Raw genomic sequence first — 9,593 nt, forward strand, 5'->3', positions numbered from 1 at the left:
AAAAAAAAAAAAAAAAAAAGATTTATAAACTTAAGATTTATCTCAGAATGAACACACTTTTGTCTTGAATAAATGTTCTTATGTTTCTTTGAAGAACAGTGACACCTTGTGAAAAGTTAATATAATAGCAAGAATATAATCCTTGTACAGTTCAAGAGGAATTTTCTGATCCACTTAACAGTTACACTGAGAATAATAAAATAAAATAAAAGTCTTATTTTAATACTTAGTAGACTATTTGTAAAGTTATAAAACAAATAATTTACCGTGTTTTACCATTACAACTCATAACTTATTTTGTTCCTTTGTAATAAACTGAGAAACTGACTTAGTGGATATCAGAATCTCTATTTGAAATTCTTGGAAAGTAAAATTTCAAAGTAGGAATAACAAATTTTCATTGTTTTGTATATTTTTACAAAAGTTAAACAGATAAAAATGCTGAAGAGGGAGTCAAAGAAAACAGATTCATCTAAGATACCAACTTTACTTAATGTGGATCAAAATCAAGAAAAACAAGAGGTAACTCTTTTTGTATATAGCTTTTACTAAGGCGTGTTGTTTAGAGGACTTGACTCAGTGTATAAATTTAGTTATTACTATTGGAAAGCTATATAAAAATTCAAAATTTTATAATCTTTGAACTCAAGAAATAGATCTGTATTTTCCTAGAATAACCCATTAATAAAAGTTTCTAAAAGTTATTTTTTAGTGTGTAATGTTGAATAATTAGAATGCATGGCACCCGGGGAAAATAGTATCTATATTGTGTGTAATGTCAGATATCAGGCAGGTAAGCCAGACTAGTGAAAATGAATAATGGTATAAATATATAGTTATATGGCCACAAGCATGTGTGTCTCTGTCTTAGAGCCTCTTCCTTCCTTCTTGTTTTCTCTCCAGTTTATTCCCCTGTCTATCTCTGCTGTCTGCCTACTGTCCTATTTTAACAAATATTTGCTCTCAGCTAACTATCAGGTAATCTTGTTGAAATATTCCCAGTCCCTACCCACCAGAGAGATTCTCAAATTTTATTTGAAAATCTTGAAGCCTGTAACATCCAAATGAATGCTCTATAAAGACAATCTTTTAAGAGAAAGAGATTGTGCCAAGCACCCACTGAATTAAATCATATTGATGGCCACCTATTCTGCACTTGTGAGGTCATTTCTGTATGTGATTTATCAACTTCTGTTTTTTTTTTTTTTTTTTGAAACAGAATCTCACTCTGTCGCCCAGGCTGGAGTGTAGTGGCGCAATCTTGGCTCACTGCAACCTCTGCCTCCTGGGTTCACAGCATTCTCCTGCCTCAGCCTCCCGAGTAGCTGGGACTACAGGCACCCACCACCACACCTGGCTAATTTTTTTTTTTTTTTAATATTTTTAGTAGAGATGGGGTTTCACTGTGTTAGCCAGGGTGGTCTCGATCTCCTGACCTCATGATCTGCCCACCTCAGCCTCCCAAAGTGCTGGGATTACAGGCGTAAGCCACTGTGCCCGGCCTAACCTCTATTTTTTAAAAAAATAATATTACAGTTTTACTCATGATAAAATTAGTATATACTTATTAAGAAAATTTGAAGAAATTAAAAATGTTTAAAAAAATCTGAAACTCCGTAAGAAGGCATTTTAACAAGGCTACTTGATCTCTATAATATTTGGATAAGAGGGTTATCAGATGCCATTAGATGTATTCTCACTGTGACATTTAGGGCTATCTCTTTAGTCTTGGTCTAGAGCTTGTTAAGAACTCCACAGTCCACTTTGCAGAAAAGAAATGTCGTAGAACAAGAACGCCATTAGGCCAGGCACAGTGGCTCACACCTGTAATCCCAGCACTTTGGGAGGCTGAAGAGGGTGGATCACCTGAAGTCAGGAGTTCAAGACCAGCCTGGTCAATGTGGTGAAACCCTGTCTCTACTAAAAATACAAAAATTAGCTGGGCATGGTGGCGCATGCCTGTAATCCCAGCTGTTCGGCAGGCTGAGGCAGGTGCTTGAACCTGGGAGGCGGAGGTTGCGGTGAGGCGAGATCAAACCATTGCACTCCAGCCTGGACAACAAGAGCAAGACTCTGTCTCAAAAAAAAAAAAAAAAAAAAAGAAAAAGAAAAAGAAAAAGAAAGAAAGCCATTAATAGGCATCTTTCAGTTCATTATAAAAAGTAATAAGATGGCTTTAAACTTTTAAATTTGGGTGACATACTCATGTCACAGCATGTTGCACAGCATACCATTTGCACATTTTTTCAATGATTTGGGTGAGTTAGGGCTCCTGAGGTAGGCAGACTATTAATGTGCCTCATGTTTATCCCGTTGTCCTATGAGAGTCCCCAGGAACTAAAATTACTTTCTAGTCTAGGAAAAAAGGAACTCTGCAGGAAAAAAGACCCTTCTGTGATTTTTAGGATAAATAATAAATTACAAAGGGAAAACATCTTCTTGTTCATATGATATAGAACTCCAGAAAAAAATGAAGTCATCAGTGTTTGTTATAGTTTATTTGTACTGCTCATTCAAATGCAGCTCTGACAAGTGACTGAAATTGCATATAAGGCTAGTACAACTGGTTTTAATAAATGTCAGAATTAAGAAGATGTCTTCAATTTTGAGTCTGTAGTTTATTTTAGAGCATGAGAGAATATGACATATTTTTAAAAACATAAGATAGGGAATTGCTAGTTATTTTTTCTATTCTTGGCTCTGTATTGACTTGGTTTTTGAATTATACAATCAGATCCAAGCACTTCTCAGGTTTACTTTCTTTTTTTATTATTATTTGTTTATTTATTTATTGAGACAGACTCTCCCTCTGCCACCCAGGCTGGAGTACAGTGGTGTGATATTGGCTCACTGCAACCTCCGCCTCCTGGGTTCAAGCAATTTTCCTGTCTCAGCCTTCTGAGTAGCTGGGATTACAGGCGCCCACCACCACGCCTGGCTAATTTTTGTATTTTTAGTAGAGACGGGGTTTCACCATGTTGTCCAGGCTCATCTTGAACTCCTGACCTCAGGTAATCTGCCTTCCTCAACCTCCCAAAGTGCTGGGATTACAGGTGTGAGCCACCACGCCTTGCCAGGTTTACTTTAAACTATTTCAGCCATCTTAAATGTGCATGCATGCATTAATTAGGTTCTGTAACCAGAGAGAGACTCTAAATTACTGTGAATGAGTGAGTTAGGCAAGAGAGAAAGAGTCCATACAAAGGCCACCTTTTGTTTTGTTGGATGAAATAATAAGGAATTCATTGCTAAATAGTTTCCCTGTACCTTATGAAACAACCCGTAGGGGCAAAGTACAAGTATTTATCTCTGGCTGTATTTCCTTAGCCAAAGACTCACCATGTCCTCAATTAAAGACCTGTTTCTATTTACTTTTTAGAATACAGGAAATGCACAAACTGAAAGGAAGAAGAATCTACCAGATGTAGAGTAGAAAATGCAGCAGCTGAAAATTCAGGGAATCCCAGAATCACTGTATGGTTTAAAAAAAATCCTTTTTATTAATGTTACATACACAAAAATACTAACTAGAGAATTCTACAGGTATATTGTAAATCCTTTTAGTTATATGTACATTCACCTAAATTTGTTTTTAAATTTATTAATCTTTAAATTATTCATGTTTTCTTAATTTGAGCATGAATTTATAAAAACTATCTGACTGGTACATCCTAATAAAATTTCAGCTTACATTTAGTCATATAATTTTATTTGATCACCTATTATTTCAATCACACTTGATTAGTGGTCATTCTTAGCATTGGTTTAGAGCTTTATAATTACAGAAGGAAAAGTTTCTAAATATGTAATAAAGTAGGATCCCGATGCCTGGGAACACCAAACATTTCTGAGCAAACAAATATACTTGATAAGCATGCAACATGGGTTTGGCTTCACACTGAACTTTCTGGGGCAGTATTTAAATATATCATGAAGATTGTTTAAAAGGATGGAAATTGGTCGGGCACAGTGGCTCACGCCTGTAATCCCAGCACTTTGGGTGGCTGAGGCAGGTGGATCATGAGGCCAGGAGTTCAAGACCAGTCTGGCCAGCATGGTGAAACCCCATCTCTACTAAAAATGCAAAAAATTAGCCGGGCATGGTGGCGTGCACCAGTAATCCCAGCTACTCAAAGGCTGAGGCCGAAGAATTGTTTGAACCTGGGAGGCGGAGATTGTAGTGAGCTGAGATCACGCCACTGCACTCCAGCCTGGGCAACAGAGAGAGACTCCATCCTGCCGCACCACCCCCGCAAAAAAAAGGATGGAAGTTGAGCAAGGCATTGAAGCAAATCTTTTGGCTTGGCTAGCATGTTTATAATTTAGTAATTTATATGTAATTTAGCATTAATAAAGTCAGAGTTTTGGTAGTATATATTTACATTCTAGTCCCTGATTCTTACTAGCTTGGTTTCTAATTTTAGGGTGGAGATGGCCATTGTGAGGGGAAGAATTTGAAGAGAAACAGGTTTTTTTTCTGGTAGTGTCTTTTCTTTTAAATAGTCCTAAAAATACAAGATGACAACTCTTCCCTTTTTATTTATCTACGATAGAAATGTGATGTGAGTTATTGTTAAGACAGCCATCCATGTGCATGAGCATCATCCAGCTTTTTTTTGTTAGCAAAGCCATTACTGTTTTCTTCTCCCTTTTAAGACTGTTGATGTGATAATTTGATTTGGAATTATAAAGTCATCTTTTCTCTGCCTACTTCTTTTTTTGCCATGATTACTGGGTGGGTAACACATGCCGTGACATGATACAAACTGTACTTATACTTAATGATCTCTGCCTTCTCATAGCCACATAACCTCAAGTCAGTTATCTCCTATAACACATAGGCCTCTTTAAATAAGTTCTTAATAAAATATTTGAGCCATTGTTTTAAAAACTGTTTGTGATTGGTTGCAATGGCTCATGCCTGTAATCCTAGCACTTTGGGAGGCTGAGGCGGGCGGATCACTTGAGGTCAGGAGTTCGAAACCAGCCTGACCAACACGGTGGACCCCCATCTCTACTAAAAATGCAAAAATTAGCTGGGTGTGGTGGTGCACGCCTGTAATCCCAGCTACTCGGGAGGCTCTGAAACAGGAGAATCACTTGAATCCGGGAGGCCAAGGTTGCAGAGAGTCAAGATCATGCCACTGCACTCCAACCAGGGTGACAAGAGCAATACTCAAAACACACACACACACACACACACACACACACACATACACACACATGCTATTCATGGTTGGGCACAGTGGCTCATGCCTATAATCCCAGCACTGTAGGAGGCTGAGGTGGGCAGATCACCTGAGGTCAGGAGTTTGAGACCAGCCTGACCAACATGGAAAAAGCTCATCTCTACTAATAATACAAAAATTAGCTGGGTGTGGTGGCGCATGCCTGTAATCCCAGCTACTCGGGAGGCTGAAGCATGAGAATCGCTTGAACCCAGGAGGCGGAGGTTGCAGTGAGACGAGATTGCGCCATTGCACTCCAGCCTAGGCAACAAGAGCAAAACTCTGTCTCAAAAAAAAAAAAGATAAAAGGAAAAAAAAGCTATCATTACATTACATGGTTAAAAATATGTTCTATTGGTCAGCAATGAAAGCACTTATTTATAATTTAGCAGCATCTCTGATCTAAAAATCAAGAAAATATATAATGTTTATAAAATATTTAAAAATAATATGGTATTCAAATGTTAAATTGTTTTATCTGTGATTTGAGGGACCAAAATAGATGCCCCTTTATCAACTAAGATGGACCCTAACATTAAGGAAACAAAAGTTACCTCTGGGTTGAGGGTTCAGGGCTGAGCTGGCATGACAACTTTCTAAATTCCTAGGCTGTAAGAAAAATCACAGTCTTGCTGGGTGCAGTGGCTCACGTCTATAATCCCAGCACTTTGGGAGGCCAAGGCAGGCAGATCACCTGAGGTCAGGACTTCGAAACCAGCCTGATCAACATGGCAAAATCTTGTCTCTAGTAAAAATACAAAAATTAGCCAGGTGTGGTGCCAACTACTCTACTTGGGAGCCTGAGGCAGGAGAATCGCTTGAACCCGAGAGGCAGAGGTTGCAGTGAGCTGCACTCCTGCCTGGAAGACAAGAGTGAGACGACGTCTCAAAAAAAAAAAAAAAAAAAAAAAAAAAAAAAAAAAAAAAAAAAAAAAAAAAAAAAAAAACCACACTCTTGCTAAACTCCCTAACAACACAAGCTGTGAGGCAAATTCCTAATCCTGATTTACAACCTAGACTGCTACACCTCTGACTGGATAGAGATCCGTGTGTGTGTGTGTGTGTGTGTGTGTGTGTGTGTGTGTGTAGAGACAGGGTCTTGTTCTGCTGCCCAGGCTGGTCTTGAACTCCTGACCTCAAGCAATCCTCTCACTTTGGCCTCCCAAAGTGTTGGGATTACAGGCATAAACCAGCACGCCTGGACACAAACATTCTTTCCTGATAAGCAACTATAGACCTTAAGTAAGTTTCAGCCAGTTTATAGAGACTGCACAAACTGTCTTTATGTCTTATAGTTCACCTTTTGATGTAAAGAGACAAATTCTACCTCATCTTTTTTTTTTTTTTTTTTTGAGACAGAGTCTCGCTCTGTCGCCCAGGCTGGAATGCAGTGGCCGGATCTCAGCTCACTGCAAGCTCCGCCTCCTGGGTTTACGCCATTCTCCTCCCTCAGCCTCCAGAGTAGCTGGGACTACAGGCGTCCGCCACCTCGCCCGGCTAGTTTTTTGTATTTTTTAGTAGAGACGGGGTTTCACCGGGTTAGCCAGGATGGTCTCGATCTCCTGACCTCGTGATCCGCCTGTCTCGGCCTCCCAAAGTGCTGGGATTACAGGCTTGAGCCACCGCGCCCGTCAATTCTACCTCATCTTAATGCTTAAAGTCCCATTCCAAAGTGAACATGGGATGTATATTACACTTATATGTGCTTGTCCATTGCACATGTGCTCTGTTCCTCTCATAAATATGTATAACTTTCCCCGCAAACCTGCTGAATATGTATGACTGTCTTGTGTTGTACAGGCCCTGTGAGGCACAAAACCCAGCCTGCTCTTTTCCTCTTTGAAGAGAAAGCACCTTCAGTCCATGCTGGAGATTGTCTCTTCCTGGTTTGCAAACTGATATCACCAATAAAACTCCCTTTTTCTACTATTTAGCCATCTTGGTGGTCTTTTGGATGACATATTCTGTTAAATAATTGTCAGCACTCAGCTGGGCATGGTGGCTCACGCCTGTAATCCCAGCGGTTTGGGAGGCTGAGGCAGGCAGATCACGAGGTCAGGAAATCGAGACCATCCTGGCTAACACAGTGAAACCTCGTCTCTACTAAAAAATACAAAAAATTAGCGGGCATGGTGGCGGGCGCCTGTTGTCCCAGCTACTCGGGAGGCTGAGGCAAGAGAATGGCGTGAACCCGGGAGGTGGAGGTTGCAGTGAGCTGAGATTATGCCACTACTGCACTCCAGCCTGGGCAACAGAGCAAGACTCCGTCTAAAAAAATAAAAAATAAAAAATAAAAAATTGTCAGCACTCTTCCAGTTTCCTAGTTCCATCTGATGATGCCTTCTGTGTGGTACAGACTTGTTCTGTTTCATGAAGTATACAATGTACAACCCAGCACTACCAAAATTCTGAATTTTCCTGTTCTTCAAAAAATAATTAAATTGGATTACCTAGTGTTTTACCAGGACTCTACCTAATTTTATATTTACTAAAGAAACCTGAAAAACAAAGGAAAACATAATATATTATAATACTGTGATCTCTGTTAATCTCGAAAAAGCTTAATTAGAATTGCTAGCTGAGGTCATTATACATAATATACCTTTCTAACAGACTCCCTGGTGGCCTCAGCAACTATTGGGTTGGTGCAAAAGTAATTGCTCCTCTAGGGTAATTAAGAGTTATTCCTGTGGTAGGTTCAACAGGTATAAATCTGCTGATTGCCTGTTTTATGTATATATTTGTTGATCCTTACACCAATATCAAAGATTGTCCATTTTCAGGAGTCAATTTCTACAAAAATGCCTACTGGAATTTTGATGGGATTGTGTTAAATCTATACATCAATTTGAGAATGGATATCTTAACAATATCAAGGCTGGGCTTGGTGGCTCGCACCTGTAATCCTAGCATTTCTGGAGGCCGAGGCAGGCAGACTACTTGAGGTCAGGAGTTGAAGGCAGCCTGGCCAACATGGTGAAACCCTGTCTGTACTAAAAATTAAAAAAATTAGCTCTGTGTGGTGGCAGGCACCTGTAATCCCAGCTACTTGGGAGGCTGAGGCAGGATAATTGCTTGAACCTGGGAGGTGGAGGTTGCAGTGAACCAAGATCGAGCCACTTCGCTCCAGCCTAGGCAACAGACAGACCCCATCTCAAAAAAAAAAAAAAAAGAAAAAAAAAATCAAGTCTTTCAATTCACGAGCATGATACAAACTCTTTATTTAGATCTTCTTTAATTTTCCTCCACAATATTTTGTAGTTTTCTGTAGCAATCCGATACATCATTTGTTAAATTTATTTTTATATATTTTGTTTTTTGATGCTGCTGTAAATGGTATTGCTTTTTAAAATCTCATCTTCCAGTTGTTTGTTGCTAATATATGGAAGTACAATTTGTTTTTCTATGTTGATCTTGTATCCTGAGACCTTGCTAAATTCACTTATTAGTTCTGGTAAGTTTCTGGTTTTCCTTCTTTCTCTCCTGACTCCCTCCCTTCCTTCCTTCCTACCTTCCTTTCTTCTTCTCCTTCATCTTCTTTGTTTATTTTTAGGATTTCCTATATAAATTGGCCCATGTAGGATGCCTCCCTATATAGGCAATCATGACATCTACAAATAATAATAGTTTCACTTCTTCTTTTCCAGTGTTATGCCTTTATTACTTTTTCTTGCCTTATTGCACTGGCTGGTATTTGTGATACAATGTTGAGCAGAACTCATGACAGTGGACATTTGCTTTTTTTTCCTATAGCAGAGGGAAAGCATTTTTATTCCACTAAGTATGATGCTAGCTATAGGTCTTATGTAGATTACCTTTATTAGATTGAGGAAGGTTCCCTCTGTTCTAATTTCCTGAGTCTTTACCATGAATGGGTGTTGAATTTTGTCAAATGCCCTTTCTTCATCTATTGAGATGGTCTTATGATTTTCCTTCCTTCTTTTTGTTAATATGAATTATATTAATTGACATTTGAATGTTAAACCAACCCTACATTCCTGGGATTAAAATCCATTTGAGGCTGGGCACAGTGGCTCAAGCCTGTAATCCCAGCACTTTGGGAGACCAAGATGGGCAGATCACGAGGTCAGGAGATCGAGACCATCCTGGCTAACCCGGTGAAACCCCGTCTCTACTAAAAAATACAAAAATCTAGCCGGGCGAGGTGGCGGATGCCTGTAGTCCCAGCTACTCTGGAGGCTGAGGGAGGAGAATGGCGTAAACCCAGGAGGCGGAGCTTGCAGTGAGCTGAGATCCGGCCACTGCACTCCAGCCTGGGCGACAGAGCAAGACTCCGTCTCAAAAAAAAAAAAAAATAATAATAATAATAAAATCCATTTGATTCTTTTTATGTATTATTGGATT

General features: G+C 39.3%; 1 protein-coding gene across 3 annotated transcripts in view; it reads left to right on the forward strand.

Moving 5' to 3' along the window:
• Positions 1-4,712, forward strand: part of CDKL3 (cyclin-dependent kinase-like 3) — an 89,352-nt gene extending 84,640 nt beyond the window's left edge. Inside the window, exons 11-13 of one of the 3 annotated variants that reach the window (XM_011969233.1) lie at positions 425-522; positions 3,380-3,474; positions 4,425-4,710. In XM_011969233.1, the coding sequence (XP_011824623.1) occupies positions 425-522; positions 3,380-3,433 (152 nt within the window). In that variant the 3' untranslated portion in view covers positions 3,434-3,474; positions 4,425-4,710. Of the gene's footprint in view, positions 1-424; positions 523-3,379; positions 3,475-4,424 lie in introns of those variants that run through there. The other 2 variants (XM_011969230.1, XM_011969232.1) reach the window with 2 other exon arrangements.
• The last annotated feature ends 4,881 nt before the right edge of the window (positions 4,713-9,593 follow it).

This window comes from Mandrillus leucophaeus, unplaced genomic scaffold, assembly GCF_000951045.1.
Source record: "Mandrillus leucophaeus isolate KB7577 unplaced genomic scaffold, Mleu.le_1.0 Scaffold88, whole genome shotgun sequence".
NCBI lineage: Eukaryota > Metazoa > Chordata > Mammalia > Primates > Cercopithecidae > Mandrillus > Mandrillus leucophaeus.